The following is a 27,259-nucleotide window of genomic DNA, read 5'->3' on the forward strand; positions in this document are numbered from 1 at the left end:
GTAAAAATGAAAGTTGTCGTTTTATGGGGAATTACATGCTGCAACTATGTAGCATGTTAGTTACAGGTACTGGTAGGTATGAGTGAACTTTTGATGGAGCCATCATCATCATCTTTGTACCTAACACTAAGCAAGAAAGAAATATTTGTATTATAATACTGAACTATTCATTTAAACCTAACTACAAAATTAAAACTACTTGTAATGACATTTTATGAGCAAATGTACCATCTTATTAAAGATAGAATAGTAAACTAAAAGCTAAAAGGTTAGTACAGTTAGGGAACAAGTGATGCTTCAAATAGATTCAGTAACAGGAGGGAACATTAAAGAGACAAATAATGTTATCAGCAACAATACTTGTACAATATCACTTTAATCTTACGCAGATTCTGTCAACCAAACTTTGTGTTCATCCAACAAAACTTTGATGCGACTGCAGATCTTTCAATTTGGTACCCATAATTAGAAAGATAAACAAGTTAAACACAAAATCCTTCTTGTGTCCATGTCTTGGCCTGCCTGAGCATCTAATGGGTCATGGGAAGGGTCAAAACCAGATTCGGCATGTGTTATCCTTGCTGCCTAAAGGAGAGCACAAACATGAAAAGGTAGTTGCACAGAAAGACACAGCTGCATGTTTTTAATCTAAAATGCATTTGTGTTGCGCTCACAAGGAGCAGTTTATTCACTGCTCAAGTTCAAGGCTTCAATTTGCAGTAGTGTGTGGCTGTCAGATGTGGTGAATGTGTGTGTGGGTTAGCGTATACCTGTAATGATGGTGTCACCCTCATAGTTAAAGACGCAGGAGAAGATCTCGTCGGTGTGCCCCTCCAGGACTTGTAGGCAGACTCCAGACTGAACATCCCACAGACGAGCTGTCTTGTCTGAGCTGGCAGTCAGGACCCTGCTGCCCTGGGGACTGAAACAGATCTACCAAGAGAGGCAGAGTCAGGAGAGTTAGTCTTATTCAGGGGTGCGTGTGCTACATGAGCGATAGAGTGAGCAAGAGAGAGTGCTGAATAAGAGATTATACAGGAAGTGGTCGAAATGACAAAGGGAGGGGAAAATTAGTGAGGTTAGAACACTTTCACCACGGCAGCAGCATTATGCCGCAGAGGGCATTCAACCTTAAATACTTAAGGAGGATAAAGGCAATGGTGGGTCTACTTAGTGAGGAGCTTTTCCAGTAGAGTATTATGAAAATCATGGCTGAAGCTGAATGTGTTATAGAGCCCGGGTTTATCGTTCCCTGAATGGTTTTATATCCCCACAGTGAGGTAAAGGAAGAGATGATTAAATGACACTGGCTCTAGATGGCCATGAAAGTAAAGTATGTTTTTATTAAAAATCTAAACTGAGCACCAAGGAGCGACCCCAGGACAGGAAATGGAAACTGACTATAGAGGAAGCTGACAAAGATAGAAGACTGGAGGGAGAAGATGAGTGGAAGCTAAGACAAGTGCAGAAACAGAGAGAAAACAGTGTGGTGTGATTTAAAATGGACAGAGAAGAAAAAAAAACATCAGGAAAGAGGAAACGACGAGAAATAGGTAAAAAATAAACAAGACTGTGTCCCAGTTCCATACTGGATACTAATTCTAACCTGGTTTCCTAACCAGTGCATTCATACTAGAAAAGTTGCCAGAATGCATGCTAAATGTGCTTGATTTGTGAGTGTGCTCTTGATGGACACAGCTGTTCCACAACGCTTTGCACCACTGAGGTGAACGAGCAATATGCTGCCTTCAATTTCTCTTTCAGACGACTACTGCTACTAGTTTGTAGAAAAAAGTAACAGTAAAAGTAGAATATTTGCAAGACCAATTTTAATAGATCCTGTAATGGGTGAGGTGTGGAGAAAAAATTGCTCTCTGCCAGGCCCTGCGATTATTTCTTCCCCTCACACCTTACAGGACTGTACTGTGAATGTGTTTTACAAATTTCATAACAATGTGACATTTGGATTATGAAATATCTTGTTTGCAAAGTTGTAATTTTGTCCTGAGCTAAGCGCAAGAGTAAAGCTAATGGACTGTTCAAAATAGGAAGGATTTCTCTCACCAGCAGGAACAAAACATTTAGGAAAAAAGGGCTTCTGAATGCCATACACAGTAGAATTCACAAAGAAACATGCATCCAAGCCTGCGCATCAGTTAATTCAGTACAGTTCATCTATATTTCCCAGATTTATAGCAGGAAAAGGGAGCAAGGTGAAGTAACTCGAGAGATTGAGGAATAATGAAAATAAAAGAAAAAAATGGGTAGATACACAAAACTAGACAAAAAAAACTTAAAAAAAAAAAGGATGTTGTGGTTAAGAAGCATGGCGGGGAGTGGGAGAGGTGTCCTGTAAGAGAGAGAGATTAGCGCCATAATCCTCGGAATTCATCCTCCATTCAGCCTATTTATTACTGACTGCCTGATGTGTTTCAGTAAACAGAGGTAGCTTCTCAGCAACACATGCACTCACACACAGCAACCCTCTGAGCCACAACCTGCAGGACACACACACACACACACACAGAGCAAGAAACCTGCAAAGTGGTAAATGGATAAAATTGCCCCCATTAAAGTACAAGGATGTCAAAGTGCCAAAGTGTGTGTTGGTTTGACACAGGTAATGACAGGCCATGTTACACAGGGTTAAAGGTTTATTTTGGGGGATGTGTGATTATATGTGATTATATGCATGGGTGCAACATTTGGTGCTCTGAGTTCAAAGCTTGATCAGACCAAAGAGCCCAAGAGAACATCATGTCTGCTTTTGTTTGTTTGTTTGCTTTTCCATTGTTGTTGTTGTTGCTATTATTACTGCTGTTTTGCCTTTTTTCTCTCCTTTGTTTCGGTTTGAGTATAGTATATTGCACAATAAACAAATACAAAAATAAAAAGCACAGGTGTAACTAATGAAAAAAAAGACAAGGTCAGACCATGTTCACTGATGGTCAGAGATGACATGGATCGTATTTGTCATCTCTCATGGAGATTGGACGTTGAAAATCTAGTTTGGAACGAAAACTTTCAATTAGTCAGATCAACAGAAGCGTCACTACAGTAGAGTGAAAAAAAATGATAAAGCCTTACTATCCAGACTAGCTGAACTACACCATGTGACATAGTAAATACAAAACAGCCTGAAGCCTGGACTCCTGTCCTTCTACCTCAGTATCATGCTTTATCCCATGTTAACACAGTAGAGGTAATGTCCTATTTACAGTGCTGTCCAGGACAGCTGTAGCCAGAGATTAAGGGTTAATGTTACACAAATGTACAAGCTCATTCACATCTGCTAGTTGTAATGCCATTTATAATCGTTTAAACATATTCCCAAACAGGACTGGAGGATTATTCAATATTTAATATGTGATTTTGAATATTTTATGAAGCACTGTATCATATGAAGTTTTAGATCATGCTCTAATCATTTATGCAATATTCATTTTGTTTATATCACCCACCCACACTCCCAAGTAAACTGGCCATTTTTAAAATTTCAAGCACACATAAGGGCATTGTAAATAGGTCACATTTTATGTCCTGTTGTAGTGTTTGGTAAAGAGGCTGGCAATATTCTATAAAATATCCTATTCAATGAAATGAAGATATATACACTGTATTTGTGACCTGTTTTTAAAATTTACATTCTCAGTAGGAATGAAAGGGTTTGGGGCACAGTGCCAGACAGTGTAGGGAATTCAGAAAAGACTGAAAACAACTAATAATTTTTTTGTTTTTGGTATAGAGTATATAGAGAGCCGCATCCACTTGTGTTACTCTTTGTTCCAATAGCCTTGCTTACACAGTGCCTTTTTGCATAGAAGATTTCTGTCACTGATCTTTCTGGAAAGCTGAAACATGATTAAAAAAAAAAAAAAAGTATCTTACAACTGTTACTATACAGCCCTCGTGAGCTTTGGACACAGGTGCACTAACAAAAATGTATATGTAGTTGTGAAATGCTAAGTAAAGAATTATTGTGAGGTGTTCAAATAGTAGATTCCCATTTAGCCAAAGATATAGAAGATAAGAGTTTGCCCAGAAATTAGGTGATCTCTATAGTGATATTAATTCATCACAGGCTGTGGCAGAGAGGCCATTTTGGGTCCAGTGACTAACCTTTGAGATCTCCCCGTCATGCCCCTTTAGTGTTGCGAGACACTGGTGTGTGTTTGCAGCGAACACTCGGGCTGTACCTGGCAGAGACAAAGACAGGAAGGGTTGTTAGTCTACATGCACTGTGCTTTTTTTTTACTGGACAAAATGTTTGCACCACTTTGTTGCATAAACCAGAATATACACAAATAGTATAAATCTGTAGTATTTCTTGTCAATTTAAAACTATATTCATTTATTAATTTTAAGATGTGTGATCAAAACAAGATAAAAATGTTGGACAGGGTGAGGAATAAGTGGGAATGTATTAAAAAATCTATACTATACTATACAATTACTATAATATAAGACTATAATAGTATGTAAACTTTTGGTAAATTAGTTGTTAGTCTCACCATCAGCGGAGGCCGTAGCAATGAGCTGACCACTTAAATCAAAACACACATCCAGCACCTCTTCTTGGTGTCCAACTAGGGTGGCCACACACTTCCCACTGTCAGCCTCCCACAACTGCAAACACATATGCATGGAACAAAAAAAAATACTCTGTCACATAACTATCCATACTCTCAGGCAGGAAACACATCCACACAAAAACTAGGACACACATACATGTGAACAAACATACACAATAAAATATGCTTGTGTGTAGCTGCTAGTTGTCTTAAGTGGCTTTGTTTTAACCATCCCCCCTAGAGAAAGGCGGTGATGTGGATAATTCTTACTTGTGAGCATGACTCATCTCAGCATAATTAAGGAATTAGGATTTAATTTTTCTCTTTTAAATGATGAAGACCTTAGAGGCAGGAGGTGGGGAGAGATGGAGGAGAGTGAATGTGAAAAGGAGGGTCATCCATCAAATATGTACGGTGTGTCTGTGCAATAGTTTAAAATTGTAACTGAATGAAAATGTCCAAACAAGTCTGACCTACAGAGAGCTTATAGGTAATATTACAGGTTTAGTCTGGGGAGTTCATTTTTTAAAAATCCAAAAGTGTTGCAGCTGCTTTACATATATATTCAGTCAGGCTGATGACAGCTCACCTTGCAGGTTTTGTCCATGGAGCCTGTGACTATGAGGGAGCAATCCCAGTTAAACTGAACATTGCTGATTTCCCCTCTGTGACCCATTAAAGTGTGAACACGTCTGAGAAAAACAGAAAGCAAAAAAAAATGATTCAGCTGTGCACGCCCGAGTGCAGAGCCTACACGTGTAATGCACGTGCTGTAAATGATGACACATATGCACAAGCTACAGACATTCACAAATGGATGCATACAGCGCAGCAATAATGAATGTCTGACCTTCCTGAAGCAACGTCCCATATAGCAACAGTGTGGTCAAAGGAGCCAGTGACAAGTTGATTGCCCACCGTGTCAAAGCACAGAGAGAGGATCTCTGCGGTGTGACCCTGAATGGAATCAAAGAGAGAATATTATCCCTAACTGTCTCATTTCTGATCTCTCTCATACTCCCTCTTGTTCACTCCCTCTATCTCTTCTTATGGATGAAAATGTACATCAAAGAAATATTATTTATTAAAATAAACATACAGAGCCTTAAAGGCAGATTATTCTACTTGAAATAAATAAATTGTAAAAAAAAAAAAAAACATGCACTCAAGATTCTCAATTTACTGCAGTCCGCATGATTGATTCTTCATGGTGTGGAGCATTCAAAGAACAGAGCTGGATGCAGAGAGTTGCTCCGCACTGAGACAGAGCCAGCCAACCAACCAGTCACACCACAGACCCACGTGCAGTCTGTACATCAAAGAAGACTCACTACTCCCCTCAGAGTGGGTTATCAGTGCCTTATTAAAGTGTTAGTCACATACCCCGTCAGATCGTGTGGATATGTGAGGTGGAAAAGGAGCTGGTTATCAGCAGGGGTAACAACGCTCAATTTAGGAATAACTGCACTTAGAAGTAAATGAAAAAGTTAACCAGTGCATCACTAATGAATGGATGTGAGCCTCAATGACAGAAAAACAAGAGAGGCAGAGGAATGTAGGGAGTACAGAAAAGAGAACTCACAGTCAGAGTGGCCACCTCCTCCCCAGTCTCCACATCCCACAGCTTGGCAGTGGCGTCCATGCTGCCCGTGGCCAGCAGTGTACTCTGGGGGTTGAACGCCAGGCACACCTACACCAAACACAACTCTCTTTTAAAGTTACTAGGGTTGGATCCTGCTTCAAAGCCAAACATTTGGCAGGTACGTATTTTATCTGGCACTGAATGTAACACCAAAGAAAAAACTGTGATTTTTTTAGATTGTATCAGTAATAGGGATACATAGTGAGTATAAAAGTGTATAAACATAAACAATGTGCAATATTCTATAACATATGAAGCAACCACTGCACTAAAAACAAATAAAATGATTATTCTCCCAGTTAAAACAGGATGCAGGTTCCCACACATTTTCACTGATAAAATTACAAAACTTTTCCATAACTTTTCAAGGACCCATAATATTATTTCCATGACCATTCACGACCTTTTCATTACAGACAACAAAGTTAAATTTCATGACTTCTCCAAAACTTTCAATTTTCCTTAATTTTATGATTTTTCCAGGCCTGGAAAATGAGATTTCAAAATTGTATGACTTTTCCAGGTTTTCCATGACTGTGGGAACCCTGAAGATGTCATACTTACTATTTCTGCCATGTGACCCCGAAATGTATGAAAGCATTTGCCCGTGTCAGCACACCACAGTTTGCAGGTCTTATCAAAAGAACCAGTGGCAATCTTGTCTCTATATTTCAGAAAGAGAAAATAACACTTTAAGATGAAAAACTCTTTTGAACAGCTGAACACTTAACCTGAATGTCAAAAAGAGCACTGTAGCTCTCAGACGCTATGAAACTTTTGCTAAAACAGCTCATTACCCAAAGGGGTTGTTGAACGCAATTGCATACACCACGTTTCTGTGACCCTCTAGTGTGTGCAGCTCGGTGCCTGAGGCTGTGTCCCAAATCCTACATGTTCTGTCATAGCTCCCGGTAATAAACCTGCAGAGTGAAAGAGAAGAGTAAAACAACAAAATAACAAACAAATAAACATAACTTTTCCTGAATTGTGGAGTGCCAGACTTTTGTGTGTTGCAGATAAACTCACCTTGACCCTGATTTGTCAAAGGCAACATTTGTCAGTGGGAGTATGTGTGCCTTAAGCTCCTGTAAAGGCAACCAAAAGAGAGAAAGATATGAAAATATAACCTCCAAGGCAATATAATTATTGACTTCATTCATCTTTAAGATTGAACATGTAGTGTCCATATATATATATATATCATCTGACTGATGTGATGGGAAGACCTCTCTTTGCTCAACACCACAGCCTCTCCCCAGTTTTAACATTAATATCTTCTGATCTTCAGCCATCTAACCAACCATAACCTCTTACCTGAAACAGTTTTATCTTTTCTATTCCTTCATACACTAATAAGACACAAATGAAGCACCTGTTGTTATTATGTTATTAGACTGTTGGCATACTTATTTGGCTTCTAATTCTGAGACTTAGTAACCTATCCGCTGCTGCTCTCTAGTGCCTCTTTGGAGCACTGACTGCTAATATACTCAAACTCCCAAATTGTCACAGATGTAAAAATAATACTAACAAAGAGAACAAATGTGAATCTTTTAACAAGGAATAAATGTAACTGCTTAACTGCTGTACTTAGCTGATGTTTTATTCCTTCAATCTGATACTAAATACATGTCCCCAAAAAGTTTGGACTGACACTAAAGACAAAGGGTTACAGCAGGTCTTATGATAGTAATGACTCTGAACAGCAATTCATGGACATAGAAATTGAATAAAATGAATGTCTACACCAACAGGAGACATTTTTATTAATTTAGATGTAATGTAATTTCTTAATTTAATTTTTATGAGTCAGCAGTGTAAGTGTGACTCCTGCACCTAACCTTGAAGAAGCAGAAGCGGTGGTGGTCCTGCTGGCCCTGTTTCTGCTGAAGTCGGACAATCAGCTGTTTGACCTGATCAGCCCGGGACTCTGTGATCAGAGGCTCTGATTGCCTGATCTCTGCCACCAGCTCATCTGGGTTTGATCTGCATGGTGGGAAAATGCTTTTTTTTTTTTTTTTTTTTTTTTTTTTTTTTTCACAATTTTTTAAACTTCAGATGACCTGATGGTGATTAATGGCGAAAAATTAAAAAAAAAACACCAAACACAAATCTCACAAACACCAAATCTCTAAGCAAATCTCAAAAGTGCAAACTATGTGAATGAGGCACTGATAGAGAAATACAGTTTACCAGGTATTAAATTCAGCCCTGTACACAAATATAGTGAACATGCACATAAAACACTGCTCCTCCTCTTGTTAGAGTCAAGAAAAATTATGAGTTCCAATATTAGCTGAGTTGAACTGATTGACTTTGTAGTGTTATTTGAGTAAGCACTAGTGAAGTTTAGTGTTTATGCTGTATGTATCACATTCAGAACAATGGACATAAAGGTTAGTAGGTTAGTGTGGAGATTAAAGGGTCATATTTTTCAAGTATTTCATAAAACAATATCCACATGCCCTGTGTGTATTATAGTTACATACAGTTTCTGGTTGCAGTAATTGTTTCTGCTGTCCACATTGGCCATGAAGAGATCCCTTGATATTCAATTACTTTTTGCACAGAATGAGGATGTCATGTTAAGATGGGATCTCTTCACAGCCAACATAAACAGGAGGAATGATTACAGCAACCTACAACACTTTCAAGTACATGTGTACATGTGAGTATTGTATTAAGACAGATTTTAAAAATGTGAACCTATCCTTTAACCCTGTCAGAGATCTCATATGGACTGCTGAGGTCTGAGATGAGGCTATTTGGAGATATGTTTTACTAGTTTAGTAATAATAACATGACAGTATTACGATTTAAAGTAACACCTCTTAAAGTTATTATGAAACCACAAAGTTTATAAATATCATTTGCTTAACATTTGCCAGCTGCCGCTAACTTCACAGATGTTAGCGAATAGGATACAACTCACGCACTCTGGGGTCAAATCCAAAAGGTCGATTGATTTGGTCCTCAGATATCCTCCTTTCTCATACTCCAGAATTATACCTGGAAGCAGAGAAACGCATTGAACCGGGAAAGGACACAGAATTGAGCCTGATGTTATAACCTGGCAAACTCATGGATAGAAGAGTGGGAAACAACGCTTGTGTTAAGTCAGTTAACCCACATTATAGATTTGGAGCTAGCGCTAAAGCTAGAGCTAACGTTAGGCTGTTGTTGATATCACAGTTTCCTCGACAGCATCTTCCCTTGAAAGAAACCAACGTTTTATTTTATTTTTTTTAACCTTTATTTTACCAGGCAAGACATCAACAGTTTCTTATTTACAGTGACGGCCTGGCAAGCACCAGAAGACACGTGAAAGGGGGAAGGAGTTTAGGGGACAACGACAACAAAAAAGAACAACTAATCAAACAGAAGTAAACAATTGCAAGTAAAACATATGCAAGTATTAATCAAATAGAGGTAAAACATAGTTACAGTTGGGAAGAATTAAAGTATCTGTATTACCTGGTGGATAATATCTGAGAAGGAACCGCTTGAGTTTCATATTGAAGTTAATATATTCAGCTCGCCTCACATCACCTAACAACAAACCGTTGCCACGGCGACAGACTCGCTGCACACGCTCGCGTGCACTCTCTACGCATGCGTCGTACGAACATAAACAAAAATGTTAGTCTTGACTAAATTCTGAGTGTTACAGGGTTTTCCTGCTATTAGTAAGTTGTGTTTTTCGTGCTCTAGGTATGCACAGAGACAATGGAGAGAATATACAACATGTTGCCATGAATTTCTCACGACAAGGTCAGTCCAACAGCTGCTCAGTGCTTTGACTCCAGGCCACTCATGAACTCCATTACAACTTGGGTCTAGGTTTTAACCAGTGGTGATGTAAACAACAAATGGAGGAAAAGGCAAAATGCCTATGACAATGATATTTTGTACTTCAATGTTATATTACTGTTTTGTACTGCTTTTAACTATTTTTATAGATTTAGAGAACTGATAGCTCACTAATAACTTCTTATTAATACCTCTGACTTTGCTATGCTGCAGAAGAGGAGTCTTCCCAGGCCTTAATTTGCCTGTTTGTCTAACAAACAGGAAGTTTAATTTCTGTCTATTAAATTGTCTCCTGTCTGATATAATCTACTGACAGGCAAACCCAAAGTCTCGTTTCATAACCTCTCGGCTGTTTCCTAACAGGTCAAAGTCTATTGCTCATAAACTGTGGCACGTGCAGATCATAATCATCGTATGTTTATGTTCAAGCTACTGATGAGTACTGATAGCTTCAAGAAAGCTCAAAGCATTTAAGAGATAGCTCAGGCAGTCAGACCAAGGTGCTCGGGTTGTGCCCCTGGAAACAAAAACCAAAGACGATCTCTGGGAAGTTCTGCAGGGGTAAAAGCATGGGCTGTTGGGACAAGCTGAAGTCCTCCAGCTGGGCTTATCCCACTGCAGTCCTTTCCTTCTATGGGTTTTTTGCTAACTGCAGAGTAGCAGAGCCCTTCCTCACACCATACCTAATTGGACCACACAAGAACATCTCTGAAGAAGTGGTAAGAACAGCAGACATGTTGGAGTTGGAAAAGTGTTGCACACTCTGGCTCCATATGCATGTCTCCTTTAATTAGATATTGAGATGACGATCAGATTCAAGTATATGCCAATATTTTGTTATTATTCCTTTTATCTGTTCTGAACCCTTAGAAAACTTTGTTGTAAATATTATACTATCATTTTATTTCACTGTAGGTTTATTTTTTTAAGAGAAGAACTGGGTTGTTGAGAACATTTATTTGCTAGTTGCTCTGAGGTGGATCTATTTTGTTTGAAAAATTCCTTTAAACGTAGGTTTCTGAAAAACTTGAACAGGTCTGCTTTGACATCAAAGTCTTTGGCGTGGTTAGTAGGCACGAAAGAGTGTCCCTTGTTTAAGATAGAGAGATGAGATCCATTTAAAGATTTACTAGACAGATTAATGACAGTGATTTCCTCCATTGATGGGCCCAGGAGCGGGTCCAAAGTCTTTCTCTTTTTTCCATGTTGTATATGGCCTTTCCTTGGCCTCAGTCCCTTCTTCTGACTGCCATGCCTGTCCAATCTATGGCTTATTTAGATAAAAAAAATGGAAACTGAGGCTGCTGAGAGCTGGTCAGAGGAAAGCCAATCAGTTTGTTGACATCCTAACGTCTTTTGGTGCTCCATTTGGGGTTCCTCCAGTAATAGATGTTGCCCTCACTTGCATCCTTTTTGTCTCTGTTGAATTTTTTAATTTTCATTTATTCTATCGCTCTAGAAAGCTTTTCCTGCATGTCTTGATTAGCCTTGAGAAGGTCATTGAATTTTTCTTCATTTCTGATCGCTTGGGATAGAGACAGTTTTTTCTCATCAATTGATTTGTCCATTTCATCCAGGTCTTTTATAAGTTAAGAACAGCAGACAAACACATGCTGTTATGTGCAAACATATACGCACACAGCCTTTAGTCATCTAGTACTTCTATTAGGAGAACTCATCTGAAACCAATCGCTCTTCAGTTTTGATTAACAGTGAGATATAAATGGGAAAAGAACACTGTGCCTACATCAACATTCATATTTCCCATTACTTGTTTTTTTCCCACAGGTGACCAACTACTTGTTCCCCATCTGGACTTATTCCTACCTGGCCTTCCTTTTCCCTGTATTCCTGCTGACTGACTTTCTGAGATACAAGCCCCTCATTATGGTACAGGGGCTCTTCCTGGTCACCAACTATGTCCTCCTCTGCTTTGCCCCGGGACTGCCTGCCATGATCTTCCTTCAGGTCCACTGAAAGATTGATAACAATTACTGAACATAGTTGGATAGTAAATTATATTCCTTCTGTAACAATTGTTGTATGTCATATATATTTCAGGAAAAAAACTGTTTCTTGACAAAAAACAAAAAATATCTTATTTAGATAATACAAATCACTCTAATCCTGCTGTTCACAGGCATATTACTGTATTGCTGCACTTTTGCCCCTTACTCAAGATTAACTCCTACAGATATAATGCATTATGTTATGCATTACTGATATAAGGAATTTCATCAAAGACTACAATCATTTTAAAACTGTTCCCATCCAATCAACAGATCAACTATGCTGTTGTGACTTCCACAGAGGTGGCCTACTTTTCCTACATTTACAGCGTGATTCCAGTTGAGAATTACCAAAGAGCCACTGGTTACCTTCGCAGTGCCATGCTTGCTGGATATACATTTGGTGCCGGCCTGGGTCAAGTGCTCATCTCCCTGGCAGGTAGGGCCTCCCAGCCTGTGATAAATACTAAAAACAACTAAAAACAATATTTTTTATTGTTATTGTTATCTTGAAATCTGCCTTTGCCAGCATGCAAAACTACATTAACTACACTGAACAATGTTTCAGCAAGCACTAATGAAGTATGATCTCTAATCAACAGGGGTGGACTACTTCTACATCAATGCTATCACTCTGGGGATTGTAAGCGTAGCTTTTCTCATATCCTTCTGGTTGCCAATGCCCGAGAGGAGCATGTTCTTCAAAGGGAAAAAGGCTACAGCTCTGGGCTGCCAGTCCCAGCAGGAGAGGCCAGTGGGAGAAGACAGGCCTGAGGAACCTGTGATGGATAAAGAGGAAGCTGGCTCAGGGAAAGAGAAGATGGAGCTGAATGGCAGCGCTGGCTGGTGCAGCGGGGAAAATGTGGCTATGGCGGGTCATCTACTTTGGCAAAGCTTCAAAGAGTCATACTCTTCCAGGCATTTTCTTTTTTAATTTTTTTTCTATAGATACACGTCACACTTTTTGCACATTCTGTCCTGTATCATAGTTTCATGTATGATCACTGCATCAAATGAGCAACTACATGTATATATGTATTTGCTTGAATATTCTTTGTGGTGTTTTTCTACAATTTACTCATAGGGTAGTATTTTTCTTGTAGGAGTGGCCTAATTATCATCATTATCATCTCAATTATTATCTCCCCATGCAGGCATTTAATCTACTGGTCCCTGTGGTGGGCTTTGGCTACAGCTGGATATGTGCAGGTCTTCAACTACATCCAGCTAATGTGGGACCATATAGAACCATCTGCTACATCATCCATCTATAACGGAGGTGTAGAAGCTGCGTGCTCTCTTGTAGGTAAGCCTGGTTGTAGTAATATGTGTGTGTGTGTGTGTGTGTGTTGGGATGAGTGTAAGAGAGAGAATCATACAAGGAGAAAAAGAGAAAAAACTATTTTCTGGAGTAAAATAAGCAAAAAATGTAGAACATCTAATAATAGAATGTATAATGCTGAACCTTTGAAAAGCTTTAAAATAGAAAGAGGACAAACTACTCAAAATGAAGATTTGGATTTTCTAAAGAACAGCAGAAAAAAATGCACAAACACACATGTAGTAACAGATAGTGTATATTTTTTTGGACACTGTAATCTCAGAGCAGAGCAGAGGATTCATAGAAACAGGAGGTCACAGAATGTCATCACATTGAGGACAAGCATTAGGAATCCAAGCGACACAAAGGGAGCGGAGAAACTGCAGCACAACCACGTTATATAGAGCCAAGATAAAATTTAACAATGTTATTAAAGCAGCCATGTCTGATGGCACATATAAAAACTTGCAATTAAAAGAAAACAACCATGCCATTCTTGGTTATATGGGATAACTGATTAAATGGAAAATGTGTATTGATTGCGAGAGGGAATAGTGGTCCTGCTCCTTCACACTCAACCTGGCTCAGCATGAAAAGAAGAAGAGTAATTGCTTCAATTAAGGAGATAGAGTTAGACGGGTAATGGATTCTCTGATTATTACTGATAGTTGAATCTAAGAGCCGGGTGAAAGCAGTTCATCATAACAGACAGGTGCTGTAAAGCCGTGTGTGTGCATAAGGTTTTGTTCAGAGGCCACATTCCCTTTTATACCAACGTTCAAGGAAAGACATGCTGGTGCAACTATTAATGAATGAATCAGGAAATCACAGCAAGGATGCACAGGCACAGTGCAGGTGTTGTCCGCTGGGAAAAACAAATGAATAACTTCATTTTTCTTCTTATGTGGGTCAGGTGCTGCAGCAGCCTTCTCTGTGGGTTACATCAAGGTGACCTGGAACGTGTGGGGAGAGCTGGCATTAGGGTTGTTCTCATCTGTAGGGGCAGGTGCTGTGTTCCTGATGGCGTTTACCAGCAGTATCTGGGCATGCTATGCTGGATATATCATATTCAAATCCTGCTACATGCTTCTCATTACCATCACGACGTAAGTTCACAGCAGTGACAACAGATGTACAACAGAGGCCACTGTGATTCCTTCAAATAAACTATTAGTCTGCAAGCCTGGAAATGAATTGTCAGGAGGATAATACAGTGGTTTTATCTGTAAAACAAGCTTTATAGATGTAGTTTTCTCAGACATTATAGCCACTTTGTCTTTTTAGATTTCAGATCGCAGCCAATCTCTCCATGGAGTGCTATGCTTTGACATTCGGCATCAACACTTTTGTTGCCCTTTCACTGCAGACCATCATGACGGGCATTTTTATTGATGAAGCTGCACTGGGATTGGACATTGTGACACAGGTATGTTTGTACGCAGGCTCAAGTAGGCAGAAGTGACAGTATGCTTACAGGTGATCCCAAAAAAAAAAAAAACGAAGCATGCATAATAAAGTATAATTCAACAATGTATTACCCATTCTCTGGGTGAACTCTAGCTGGATCAATACTGGAAGCAGCATAAGTGCTGTTTGCTAACACTGAAATGTGAGGACAGAGTGACACCTGGTGGATATAATGGTGATATAGCTAAATCCTTGGCATGACTGAAATAATAATGCTAAGGATGACAGAAGACTCTCTCCGCAGTTCATCCTCTACGGGAGCTACTACACTGTCATCTCTGTGCTCTTTCTGATTCGGGGGACCTACACCGCCTGTGTAAATCGACACCGTCTTGAGCAAGCAGATGTCAAGGAACAAGAAACCAGCGTGGAGGTGATCTCTGCTGCACATTTCTGACCAAGGTCAACAAACTGTCAGTTTTGATAATACTAAGAGTGAAGGTGATTGTTCCATTTGTTTATGGGGAAATAAAATAATCACATATTAACAGCATTATTGTTCACTAATGATTGTAAACTCAGTGACTCAGTGTTTTTTGTTTTTTTTTAAAATATTATCTCCGCAATTTGTAGGAGGAGGTCAAACCGAAATTAGCACTGATTAGTGTGATATATTAAAGATAAAGCCCTGAAATTTGTGTTGCTGACTGTTTAATTTCTAACACGTGTGACTCGGCTTGAGCTGGACCATACCTAAGGTTGTGCTGATCTTTGACCGGGTTGTTTATTGACAAACCGAGCTCAACACTTTAGACAACCTCAGGTGTTTCATACATGGAGGCAAGACAGAAAGAGTAGCACACAGTGGAACACATAAGCTTGAAACAGGTAGAAGAACAGTTGAAGATGGAAGCAGTGCGGAGGTGGAGATCAGATTGGAGGTATCCCACTACGCTGTTGTGCGTGTACGGATTCTTCAGCACAGTTAAACCCCTGGAGCCCTTCCTCATACCATTCTTGACAGGACCAGACAAGAATTTGACAACAGAACAGGTATGAAAACCAAAACAAATGACGTAAGTAAACCACAGATCACGAGAATCTAATTCAGAAAGTAAAAAGAGTAATCATGGGATAACAGGAGTTTCAGTCTATATTGTAAGTTTTGTGGTGTTCACACCAAAACTTACAATTCCTGTATTTGCTGTATTGTACTTTTACATGTTAAATCATGACAAAATAACCAAGCTGGTGAATCACAGCAAAGAGTTAAATACAGTCTTTATTACTTGAGTGATAAAAATCCAATCAGGATTATAAAACCTTTGATTTATTGCCGTGAAGCAATACAGTTCCTGTTAAACATGCAAGGCATCTTTCACACTCGTGTTTCCTTAACAGGTTAACAATCAAATTTTCCCAGTGTGGACATATTCCTACCTATGTGTGCTGGTGCCAGTATTCCTGCTGACCGACTGGCTGCGATACAAGCCTGTGGTGGTGTTCCAGTGTGTCACACTCTTCATCACCACAGCAATGCTGCTCTGGACAGATAGTGTACCCGCCATGCAGGCCATGCAGTGCTTCTACGGGATGGTGACAGCCAGCGAGGTGGCCTATTTCTCCTACATCTACAGGTCATGTAGCTCAAAGGGAAAAAGCAAGGCACCATTACTGCCAGGGGTCAGAGGGTTTAAAAATGGTGCTGACATGACATTTTGAATATGTTGTTTATTACAGTGTGATAGATCTGAAGAGGTACCGGAAGGCCACTTCTTACAGCCGCAGTGTGCAGCTCCTGGGGTACACAGTGGGCTCTGTGCTGGGCCAGCTGCTCGTCAGCTTCAACCTCATGTCCTACAACAACATCCTGGTGTTTACTATGGTTCTCACTGCCATCGCTCTCCTCGCTTCCTGCCTCCTACCAATGCCACAGCAGAGTATGTTCTTTCACCGCATTCATACTGGACAGAAAACAGTAACAGAGGGAACAAAGAGGCATGCAAATGAGACTGTGGGAAGAGGAGACGAAAAGGGAGAGAAAGGAGGAGAAACACAGGATGATACAGGAAACGGACAGGAAGAAAAAGGGCCAAAGGCGGAGGACATTGAGGAGGCTGTTGGTGCAGAGAGCTGCTGCGGAGTTCTCCTCCGGCTGTGGAAGGACTTTCTTCAGTGCTACTCCTCCAGAAAGCTGCTGTACTGGTCGGTGTGGTGGGCAATGGCCACCTGTGGCTATAACCAGACTGTCAACTACGTGCAGGTCAGTCACAAAGGCAACATAAACAAAAAAAAAAGTGAAAATTAAGCCTGTGTGTGTGATCAGCATCTCCAAATCTTCAATAAATGCAATATTCTCTGCAGGTGCTATGGGAGCATGTGCAGCCTTCTCAGAACTTCAGCATTTACAATGGCGGGGTGGAGGCAGTGTCCAACCTGTTGAGTAAGAAGCATCAGATAAACATTTCCAGGACTAGAAAAGGATGCCCCCCGCAAAGCCATGATTGAGTTAAAATTTTTTTAAATGTATTTTCCTATAAGATCATTTCTACACTGGGCTGTAATGGAACCTATTGTGTGACATGTCCTGTTGTTGTGGACACTTCATAGAATATAACTGTTATACTGTACTAAAATATATTAATATACATAAAACATATGATCTAAATGCTTATTCATTTGTGATCTCCACTAAAATAGTCCATAATTGATGTGTTTTGTAGGTGCAGCAACAGCCTATGGTATAGGCTTCACTGAGGTGAAATGGGAACTGTGGGGAGAGCTGGCCCTGGGTGGTTTCTCTGGACTCGGAGCAGCAGCACTCTTCCTCATGACCTTTATTGGAAACATCTGGGTCTGCTATACTGGTTACATCCTTTTCAAGTGCCTGTACATGCTGCTGATAACAATAGCCATGTGAGTGTGTTATGTTCATATAAAATGGGTTATGTTTTACCCTATAATTCAGACAGAACAAGAAAAAAAACACTAAATCATATATGTATATGCAAATTAACAAAACACACTACTTCTCTTAGGTACCAAATTGCAGCTGACCTGTCAATGGAAAGATATGCACTGGTGTTTGGCGCAAACAACTTTGGAGCACTGACCCTACAGACGATCATCACCTCTGTTGTGGTGGACAGTGGAGGACTGGGTCTGGCCATCATTCCTCAGGTGAGTCGTCTGATCATAAAATCAGGTCTTCTGTGGGTGTAGCAGATTTGTTCGTATGTCCACTCATCAGTTGTAAACTCTTAAAATTGTTTGCTCTTTTGTAGTTCACCATATACGCCAGCTACTTCTCAGTCATTGCTGTTCTTTTTTCACTGCGGGGACTGTTTACCATTTGGAGAGCACGAAGAAGCAACGAAGAGTCACCCCCTTCAGAGAATGATGAATCAGGTTCTGACGGACACAGATTCTGAATACAAGGAATTGAGCATTACCAACTGAGACAATTACTTGTGCTTTAGGTTCCTGCTGTGTCCAAGTGGCCAAATGCCAGTTAAAAAGCAGAAGAGCTTCAAATTACTGAATGCAACACCATGAATATGAATCCTTTCTTTTTTTTTTTATACAAAACAAATGTACAAGTTTTTCATACATCAATATAAATGAATGGTTTGGTCATTTCTTCTTACTTAAAATTCATTTTAATATATATACTGTATATATTTACACATTAAATTAAAATTCTCTTAATACCCAATGTAAGTGGTTTTCAGTTCATCAGTCATTCCTGTTACCCACATGGATGTGGATGACTGAAGTTCAAAAGCGTTGCGACCCAGGCCCCTGTCAGAAGGGCGAAGGATGACAGAGAAATTAGTCTCCTGCCCGTCCCCGATGCAGCATTCACGCCTTCTTTCATCTCTTGCCGACAAAGCATGCATTCTTGTCTTTAGTGAGAACAGTTTACCTAAAAGTATCCTGCACAAATAAACAGTTTGGTTCTTTACACATACAGTAACTGGCAGTACCCATTAGCTTTTCAAAGCAATAGTTCTGTCTTAACAAATCGTGTGTGTTAGATACAAATACTGATATGCAACAAAGAGCTAATTTCCTAGAAGAAAAATATGTACAGAATTGCAGCATAATGAATGAAATATAGTTTGCAATAACTTAGTTTTCAGCCAGTTTGATTATACATTGCGGCTCAGTAGAGGCCAGGCCAGTTCACAGGTTAAATAGAGAAGAGGGGATCAACCTCTCCCTCTGCACACACCATCACTTTGTTTTGTTGCCATAGACTGTGTCAGCATGACTGTCTGTCATAATGTCCCATTTGTGACAAACTGCGATAGAAAATACAAATCCTTACAAACATTGTGTTTTTAAAGCTACTTGTGAAACAAAACAGTGCAATAGGTGCAAGCGTGCCAGTTGTTGACCCTGTAGTAGAGCGGATTGGATGGATCGCTATAAGAAAGGATTCGTTGAAGAGCCTCCCGCTGGATACTGTGCAGGTGGAGCTGCACCCTGGAAAGGATACACAAAACACACAGTCAGAATACATATTTACTATTGAGAGGAGGGTTGATTAAAATTCACAATCTATTATAAAATAATTCAACCACTGGTGGATTTTTACTGGAACTGACACTATAGCAGCAATGAAATCTATTCATCATCATCATCTCTGTTGTAAAGCCTCATACAGATTAGCACCAAACAAGAGGACAACGTGCCTATCAACAATTATCTTTCTTGTCTCATTGGCCCAAAGTCCCCCCCATTCATCTGTGTAAAACATACTTCTACTAGAGGAAATAATACCAACCAGGAAAGGGTTGCTAGAGACCATAGGTCCAGCCATCGCCTGCCCAAAAGGAGTCACAACAGGCTTGGCCTGGCCAAAGGCTGAAAATCCTCCACCTGAAAGACATGTACATTGACATTTAAAGAACTGATGTTTGAATTCCCACTCAACAAATTCATCATAGCAACAACAACCCAAACAGGGCTTCTTTGCTCATGTCAAAGTAAGCAAACCAAAAGCAATACTGGAGTAGAATATTCTGACTCAACACAGACATTTTTGAAGGGATTTGGAGTTTCTTTCAGTTAGTCACAGATAATCAAGTGCAACAATTTGACTACTGAGCCAGAAACAAATCTAAACTTGAATTTAAGTATAGTAAGTTATCAGTGCAGATATATCTACATTTATACACACCGTTGGGTTGCTGGGGATATGCTGGTGCCTGAGGGAAGGGAGCCTGGCCAGGAAAGGGTTGCTGGAAGGTTCCACTAAAACTGGTGGGGAGGTTGTAGGCTGCAGCATTCCCAAATCCAGCTGGCATACTCATGGAGCCTGTGCCAAATGTGGCTGCAACACACCAGGAGAGCAGTTGATTAAAGTTAAATTAAAATCTACAGGTATATGACAAAATGACATGCATACAAAAAAAAGGTTTTTTAAAAAATTGCACCCATTGCTTCTTTATTTAATTTACAAGATAATGTCATGACATTTTTACAGCACAAACACTAACAGACACACACACACACAGGATCCAGCACACAACAGCAGAAAAACACGAGAGAAAACAAACAGATTTGTTAGGAAGCAATTTGTTGGAAAGTGATATACTGAAAGTAAACTTAAATGAGTGAGAAGATGAACAAATAGGGTTTACAGAACAGTCAACAAGAAAAGTATTGATACAAAAAATTAGGAATTATAAATATAACAATTACACCATGCAGGAGGTTTGGTCATTGTCCTTTTAGCAGGCAAATAACTGCACAGGGGATTCTGTAATGCATAGTGTTGCACTCTACAGTAAAACTGTCCATTCATCTTTTTCCTGCTGAGAATCTCAGTGTACGTATTTGCAGAGTTTAAAAAATGCAAATTTAGATTAAAAATTGTCCCCAGACAAGCCTTAGAAAAAGGGAGGGATTGTGTGAACATAAGTCCGACATCAGGCTACAACATTTGCAGTAAGTGTACCAGTGTCTGACCTCTGATGAGCACAAGGGAGCAAAGTGGAATCAAACTGTGGTAAGACAGAAAGCTGGGAATTGAGCAATCCAATATCCTGTGCAAATGCTACATCCAGTGCCTGTTCAATAAATATTGAAAGCAAATGCAATTGATATTGAGGATAGTCTGGAAGACTTACTGGGTTTATTCACTGAATGAAGCGTATTACAACACTACCAAGATAATGAATTACTAGCTGATTCATTATGTACATTACAGTGCATAGTTAGATTTAATAATTTAGTTTCTTCTTAAAAACATAAGAGATCCAACTGATAAAAAGGAAAATGTTGAGGAAGCCATTATCACTGAATCCACAGGAACCCTGGACTCCAGATACAGATATGATAGACAGTGGGGTAAGATGAGCACTTTTTTACCATTTCAACCACAGAATAAAAAGGTATACTTCATTCCTAAAAAAAATAATATTATTAATAATATTTAATTCTATTTGGCATTCTTTGACATTATCAACTTACCACAAGATAGAGGTAAGCACAGCCTAGACTGCCATTATAACTATTTACTATCAAACAAAATAACAGACTGCCTGCAGGAAAAAGTGAATTCAAGTCTGTTTGAATTTCTAGTTGGCTGATTTTCTCAAAATCTCGGTGTCATTCTATCCAGTATTCATCTGTCACAGACTCGCTTTCTGACACCTCTTTAGATTTTATTATTAAATCATCCTAGGGAACTGAAGAACTGTTTGTGTTGGTATTTCTTTAGAATGATGATACCTGCAGAGTAAAGCTTGATTTTGTGACAGTCAATCAGTATGAGGACAATTACAGTAAATAACAAAACTGAGTACATCCCTGGTCAATATCACTAAAATGTTAAGTAATTGCAAATTATTTCCTTTTAATACAATTTTATTTGTTTTTAAAGCAATACGCAAGAAGAATTCAGTCAATTATTTGAAAAAACAGAATGCTTCATTAGTGAGACTCCATTCTTTTATTTTTTTGTATTTTGTATGCCCACCTTTATTTTTGATGACAGATTTGATCCTCCTGGGCATGGATGATTTACTTTGCAAGGCAGCTGGATTTGCCAGATCATGTTTTGTTGCTCCACCCTCCACTTAAAAATAGTTTTGTTATATACTGTAGCTCAAATGACTATCTCCACATGTACTTCTTCCATCACTGATTCAGGGAAATGATAACAGGATTTCCCAAAAAGCGGCTCACTTTAGACTTATCTTAAATCCTTGCTCCCTTGTGGTGAAATGCACCTAGTTGTACCTAGTTTATCACACACAGGTTTCTGAATCTTGTGGCTATGCTTACCTCACCACATTTTCCTGATAAGATTTGCTACAGGAACAGGAAGGGACTGGCAGAGCAAGGCACAAGAGAGCAAAAGTGAAGCAGAGAGCAGAAGGGAACCTACCAATGGTGGGAGGGAAACCCTGCCCATGAAGTACCCTCATCAAGCCTGTCCAGCATGGCAAGAGCAATCAGACAGACAACTAAATCTCACTTTCAAAACCTTACTGCGCATCTCCCGTGCACATCAGTAAAACACTAGTTCTGCTACCAATTTCAATAAAGTCGGTTTAGATTACTTTTAAATGGTGAGTATATTTGGTATTCAGACATTTTGATAATTTTCTCCTCTAGTTGCCTGATTGGTTGCCTCGGTGTTTGACACTGTGATCTGAGGCATATTCATTGCTAACTGTGTGCAAGGAAATCAAACATAATACACTTACTGTACAATGTAACACACCTGCACCTTGCCCATAATCTTATATAAAGGATTTTACTATGCTATGTTGCATTAATTCATTAAGCTGATTTAATAGTGTGCTCTAAGTGCTACACATTCACAGACACACACAAACATACACATAAACAAACCTGCTGCTGCTGCTGCTGCCGCATTTGCTGTTCTGCCGTTGCTCTGGAATGGGTTGGTGGGTGCTGCTGCTGGGGCAACACCAGCAGCTACAAACGGATTAGTTGACTGAGCTGTTGGGAGAGGTATAAAGTCAGCCAACATGAGCAAGTAGTAAGAAACAGATAAATAAACTGCATGACATAAACATGTTAAAAGCAAAAGCATTGATATATGCATGGTATCCCATTTCAACGTGTTAATGTACACGATCAGTGATTTTCCTCACTCTCAATTCAAATCACTGGCACAAATACCTCCTATTGCTGACCTTTTCACTAACAGTATCCTTCAAATAAACTGATCATGGCTGATTCCCTGCTGAGAAATTAAGATCTGCATAGAGTCCTCCTGAGAAGTAGCACAGCTTATCACTGAATGGTACTGACTGACTCAACACTCCCATTTTGTCATCACATCTACAACCTAATCCCAAGAACTCAACCAGCAAAGTTCTCAATGTCCAACAAGGGTACAGAGGCTCTCTGCTTAATGACAACAATGCTCAATGCCAAATTTAGCTATTACCTACAGTACACGGTACCCAACCCTTACCCTGGGATTGTCCCTTAATCTTAACTGATTTCAATTTGGGTACATTATTGCCACAATACACAGAAAAAAATTGCCTATAGGTTCACTCACCTCCAAAACCTTGAGCCATGCCAGGCAGGGCCTGCTGTCCTTGGGCTGTTGACACCCCAGTCTCTGGGCCAAACACACCTCTGCAGTGAAACAAAATTGACACACAGTCTCTTCAGGGAAGCCAGAAAAATAAAACTAGAGACTCTATGCAATACTGTATGATGGAGTGGTAACTGTAGGTTTGTAGGTTAAGTTGCTTTGTTTGTAAAAATTGTCAGATAGTTTTAACTGTATTTTAACAGTCTTCATTCAGATGGTTCAGATCCATCAACTATCACACACCTATGTTTCAACAATCAGGTGAATAATTTGGCCTAAAACATCTTTGCCACATTGAATAACTGGAAAAATGTGTATTAAAACCCAATATTATACACTGTATATTTCAAATTCATACTAGCATTTCAGTGAGACCTAAAAAAACAATCTTGACTTATTCTTGAGTCAGATGAACCAATTTATTTTAATAAATTTTAAAAATAAACAATATTTAGTAGCAGACTTAGACTTTTCTCCTCGTGTTGTGTGTGTGTGTGTGTGTGTGTGTGTGTGTGTGTGTGTGTGTGTGTGTGTGTGTGTGTGTGTGTGTGTGTTAAACATAGTGTCTCACACTTGTGAGGTGCTGGTGGTGTTGTAAACACTTGTAGCAGGGGCCGAGGGGCTGAAGACTGTATCAAGCTCAGCTAAAGCAGCATAGCGGTCCCCCACTGCTGGCTGGTTCTGAGGCAAACCACCCACTCCTGCTGCAGCCGTGGCTGAGCTCACCCCGCCAGGAACACCACCTCCTGGAATAGAAGCACATAACAGCAGAGCTGGGTTCAATCCACCTCATCTCAACCAGTCCAGGACAACATTGTCTTCAAATTTCAAAGACAGAAGCAAAAGGTCCGGAGATAGCTGCCATACTCAACCTATTAAAAATAATGGGGAATAAATGTTCAGTCATTAGGAAATTTGCATTTTCTTGCACCAAAATTGTTATATGAACAAAATAAACTAGTACCAGCCCAGTACAATTCACAGATGCTTGAGTGCCAAATTTCTGCCCATGTGACACTAAAACTCTCCAATGAAACTAGTGCATATTCTTTAAAGTACCACGTGCAGTGGGCTTGTTGTCCGCATACAGGCTGGTTCAGTAGCGTTGAGGCCAGGGAACAGATTTTGAAAAAAAAGGTAAGGTAGAATGGTAGGGCCATTTCAAAACACAACCAAGCCTAGGCTTAGCCAAAAATGTAGCGATACGGAAGTACACGTCTGCTAGCAAATGCATATCAGTCCTTCTTTGAGAGAGACGATTCCTGTCCCTGCACTGGGAATAACACTCATAGGGACTTAAATCTATGCGCATGATTATATTTTTTGTTATGTCATCTTCTTTTTTGAGTCAACCTCTATCCATACAACTGAGATCTATGAAACAGGCTAGGCAAGAGAAGTTTACCTTGCTCTGTTGTGGCAGAGCTAAACATGTTATCCAGGTCAGCGAAGGCTGCGTATCTATCGGCAGGGACACTAGTACTCTGTACAGCATCTTTGCCAGCTCCTGTGGAGTTACTCTGGGAGGAGGAACTGAAGGATCCAAAGTCAGCACTACACGATTTGGGGAAGTTGTCAAAATTTGCAAAACTGGCATTTGCTAGTCCCCCTGAGGCGCTACCTGCATGAAAGAAAAGAGATTAGAGAGTCATAAGGGGGATCTTCATTGTTGGTTCTGGGTGACAGCATAAACAGGAGGGGAGGGAGAGAAGCTGCATGATTGGTAAAGTTGGGTTGGAGTCAGGCTCTATAGTACACTTAACAACACTACAAAAACAAGTCCTCTGTAACACTGCACTATGCTGGCTCGTCATTAGCCAATGAACCTCTAGGGAAGTCATAAAAATTAGCATTTATTTATGTTCGAGGCAAATGAAGTGTAGAACAGCACCATTCTTTAGCTCTGAGCTACATCCGAGTTCAGCACCATACTGTGAATCAAAATCAGAGTATTACAGACAAAATCAACCAAAATGTATTAACTGTGGCATGGGAAACAACTGATAATTCAATTTAAAAGAACTGCAGCCTACTAATCACCCTGTAGCCATTACTGAGCCCTGTAAAGAGTAGACCATCATTTCAACCAGATCTAAGATTGTTACTGGGGAAGTAGTTCACTTTTTCTCTGCAAGACACAAATCCTTCAAGAACTGTTCATAAGTTTACAACTGCCAATGGCTGTTGGTTAAATTTGTTTCAAACTATATGTCTGTGTTTGAAAACCATGCTAATGTAGGCACTTCCCTCCATTTCAGGTCTAGTAAATTCTGTGATCAATTCCAGGCTGGGTTTCATGAGTTTGTCAAACATATTAAGAACTCAGTTAAAGCAAAGATATTTGTATTCTTATAAGGCATAATGGATTATCGAAAATTTTGAATTTTAACTCAGTCATTTTTAAATTGATGAAATAGACCTGAAGGGTATGATGCTTTTTTGCTCCCATGTTACTGCTAAAAAAGGGAGGGGAAGTGGTGGGTTGAGAACACAGTATAGTGAGTGTCTGATTCTACCTTGTTTTTTTATTCTTTTTAGTCTATTATCCACAGTGGTTCTCAGCAGTGACAGCAATAATTGAAGCTTGTTACCTCTGTTTTCAACCATTGAATCAGAGTTACAGACACAAAAAGAACTACATGCTGAGACACACATTACATCCAGAGAGAGGAGGATCAGAGTGACTACACATTAGAGACAGTGGAAAGGGTGAAAGCTGTTAAGAGGGCAAGCCCAGAGAGAGACTTACTGTGTGCAGCCTGGAGAGGCAGAGCAGTGGCAAACTCACCCATACTGCGGCTGGATGAGAGCACAGTGAACGCTGGCAGCCAAAAAAATAAAAATAAAATAAAATAAAATAAAATAAGAGAAGGAGGGAGAAATGGGGCAATGAGCAATGTAAGACAGGGATGGAGAAACAAAAGAAAGAAATATCAACTAAATCAAAAGGTAAAAATTAAAAAACGTAAAGTCAAAGAAAAATCAACTGCTGCTGAAGCAAAGGATGAAAAACACAGGAGACAGAATGGACAGCTAAGGCCAGGCAGATAGCACAGTCAGTGTCTGTGAGAGAAGGATTATCTTATAAAGCCATGAGAGAGTAGAGCTTTATCCATCAAGCAATAGACATCAAGAGATCACTGTGTACCTCCACATAAAGATAATTATCAATGTAGAACATCCAGCAGAGGGCACTGTAGTGCATGACATTTTCCTGAGACTAGGGGGAAGGAAGTTTAAGTGTGTCTTTTTGTATAAGAGTCACTGTTTTGTGTATGGTTAAGTGACAGTTTGTGTCAAATGCTCTTTAAAAATCTTACATAACACGTACAGTATAACTAGATAAAGGGTTTGGAGTGAAATATGGGCCAGAATGACAAAGACAGGCAAGATTAGGACAACTGTAGATATCTGCATGTTGAAGTCATGGTTTGCTTCTTTGGGAGAAGTACAGACCGGATAAGTGACACTAATATTTCACCACCACAAAAATGTGGGTACTGTAACAGTAACACACCTGGTGTTTTGCATATCCTGTATCACTATAAATGTCTGCCTAATTACTGCACAGTGATATACTTTTTATCTTGTAAAAACTAAAATGGATTCAGCACATTGAAAGATATATTGCTCCTATATCCCAACATTGAAATTAATGTTGAATCTTAAACTCTGTGTACACTTTTGTTCTGTACAACCACCACTTGCTTTTTTTTTTTTTTTTTTTTTTAAAGGGTGACCTTTGTAAACTTAGCAGGTTATCATGGTAAAGTGAAGCTTTCAAGGTTAATTAAAATAGAGATATGCTGAAGGTGGTGTTTAGATTGAATGCTTCTGGTGTGTTTGCACTGGTGTGCACCTTATTCTCTGGTGCACAGTATTTGCATAGTGCACAGTATCTTAGGCCTG

General features: G+C 39.6%; 4 protein-coding genes and 1 long non-coding RNA gene across 12 annotated transcripts in view; 2 read left to right on the plus strand and 3 right to left on the minus strand.

Annotated features, from left to right (window-relative positions):
* Positions 1 to 357: 357 nt before the first annotated feature.
* On the minus strand, positions 358 to 9,793 carry daw1 (dynein assembly factor with WDR repeat domains 1). The gene is made up of 13 exons (XM_044355165.1): positions 9,688 to 9,793; positions 9,150 to 9,222; positions 8,055 to 8,199; positions 7,240 to 7,298; positions 7,011 to 7,133; positions 6,778 to 6,877; positions 6,154 to 6,261; positions 5,422 to 5,528; positions 5,161 to 5,263; positions 4,512 to 4,626; positions 4,120 to 4,196; positions 771 to 933; positions 358 to 585 (listed from the first exon to the last, which is right to left on the minus strand). The coding sequence occupies exons 1-13, from the start codon at positions 9,725 to 9,727 to the stop codon at positions 551 to 553; spliced, it is 1,248 nt and encodes a 415-aa protein (XP_044211100.1). The 5' UTR covers positions 9,728 to 9,793; the 3' UTR covers positions 358 to 550.
* A 51-nt stretch (positions 9,794 to 9,844) lies between these two features.
* On the plus strand, positions 9,845 to 15,455 carry slc19a3b (solute carrier family 19 member 3b). 3 transcript variants are annotated; one of them, XM_044355162.1, is made up of 8 exons: positions 9,845 to 9,984; positions 11,812 to 11,991; positions 12,306 to 12,471; positions 12,635 to 12,950; positions 13,187 to 13,338; positions 14,267 to 14,459; positions 14,638 to 14,779; positions 15,065 to 15,455. In XM_044355162.1, exons 2-8 carry the CDS (start codon positions 11,911 to 11,913, stop codon positions 15,215 to 15,217), a joined length of 1,203 nt encoding a protein of 400 aa, XP_044211097.1. In that variant the 5' UTR covers positions 9,845 to 9,984; positions 11,812 to 11,910; the 3' UTR covers positions 15,218 to 15,455. The 3 variants fall into 3 exon arrangements, with proteins under 3 accessions (XP_044211097.1, XP_044211099.1, XP_044211096.1); XM_044355161.1 differs by lacking the exon at positions 9,845 to 9,984 and adding an exon at positions 9,996 to 10,742; XM_044355164.1 differs by lacking the exons at positions 9,845 to 9,984; positions 15,065 to 15,455 and adding an exon at positions 9,993 to 10,742 and having other exon boundaries at positions 14,720 to 14,779.
* LOC122984599 lies at positions 11,922 to 16,284 on the minus strand. Of its 2 annotated transcripts, XR_006403926.1 has the most exons (3): positions 16,201 to 16,269; positions 12,402 to 12,508; positions 11,922 to 11,996 (listed from the first exon to the last, which is right to left on the minus strand). It is a non-coding gene; the product is annotated as an uncharacterized LOC122984599 (long non-coding RNA). The 2 variants fall into 2 exon arrangements; XR_006403925.1 differs by lacking the exons at positions 11,922 to 11,996; positions 12,402 to 12,508 and adding an exon at positions 13,597 to 14,306 and having other exon boundaries at positions 16,201 to 16,284.
* slc19a3a (solute carrier family 19 member 3a) lies at positions 15,472 to 18,838 on the plus strand. The gene is made up of 7 exons (XM_044355160.1): positions 15,472 to 15,813; positions 16,162 to 16,397; positions 16,501 to 17,023; positions 17,125 to 17,203; positions 17,484 to 17,676; positions 17,799 to 17,940; positions 18,045 to 18,838. The coding sequence occupies exons 1-7, from the start codon at positions 15,667 to 15,669 to the stop codon at positions 18,189 to 18,191; spliced, it is 1,467 nt and encodes a 488-aa protein (XP_044211095.1). The 5' UTR covers positions 15,472 to 15,666; the 3' UTR covers positions 18,192 to 18,838.
* Positions 18,401 to 27,259, minus strand: part of agfg1a (ArfGAP with FG repeats 1a) — a 28,264-nt gene continuing 19,405 nt past the window's right edge. For 2 of the 5 annotated variants that reach the window (XM_044355159.1, XM_044355158.1), the window contains 6 exons: positions 23,922 to 24,096; positions 23,312 to 23,391; positions 22,630 to 22,740; positions 19,946 to 20,098; positions 19,550 to 19,644; positions 18,401 to 19,248 (listed from right to left, as the gene is read on the minus strand). In XM_044355159.1, coding sequence (XP_044211094.1) covers positions 19,189 to 19,248; positions 19,550 to 19,644; positions 19,946 to 20,098; positions 22,630 to 22,740; positions 23,312 to 23,391; positions 23,922 to 24,096 — 674 coding nt within the window. In that variant the 3' untranslated portion in view covers positions 18,401 to 19,188. Of the gene's footprint in view, positions 19,249 to 19,549; positions 19,645 to 19,945; positions 20,099 to 22,629; positions 22,741 to 23,311; positions 23,392 to 23,921; positions 24,097 to 24,755; positions 24,972 to 26,099; positions 26,172 to 27,259 lie in introns of all 5 variants that reach the window. The other 3 variants (XM_044355155.1, XM_044355157.1, XM_044355156.1) reach the window with 3 other exon arrangements.

This window comes from Thunnus albacares, chromosome 6 (assembly GCF_914725855.1).
Source record: "Thunnus albacares chromosome 6, fThuAlb1.1, whole genome shotgun sequence".
NCBI lineage: Eukaryota > Metazoa > Chordata > Actinopteri > Scombriformes > Scombridae > Thunnus > Thunnus albacares.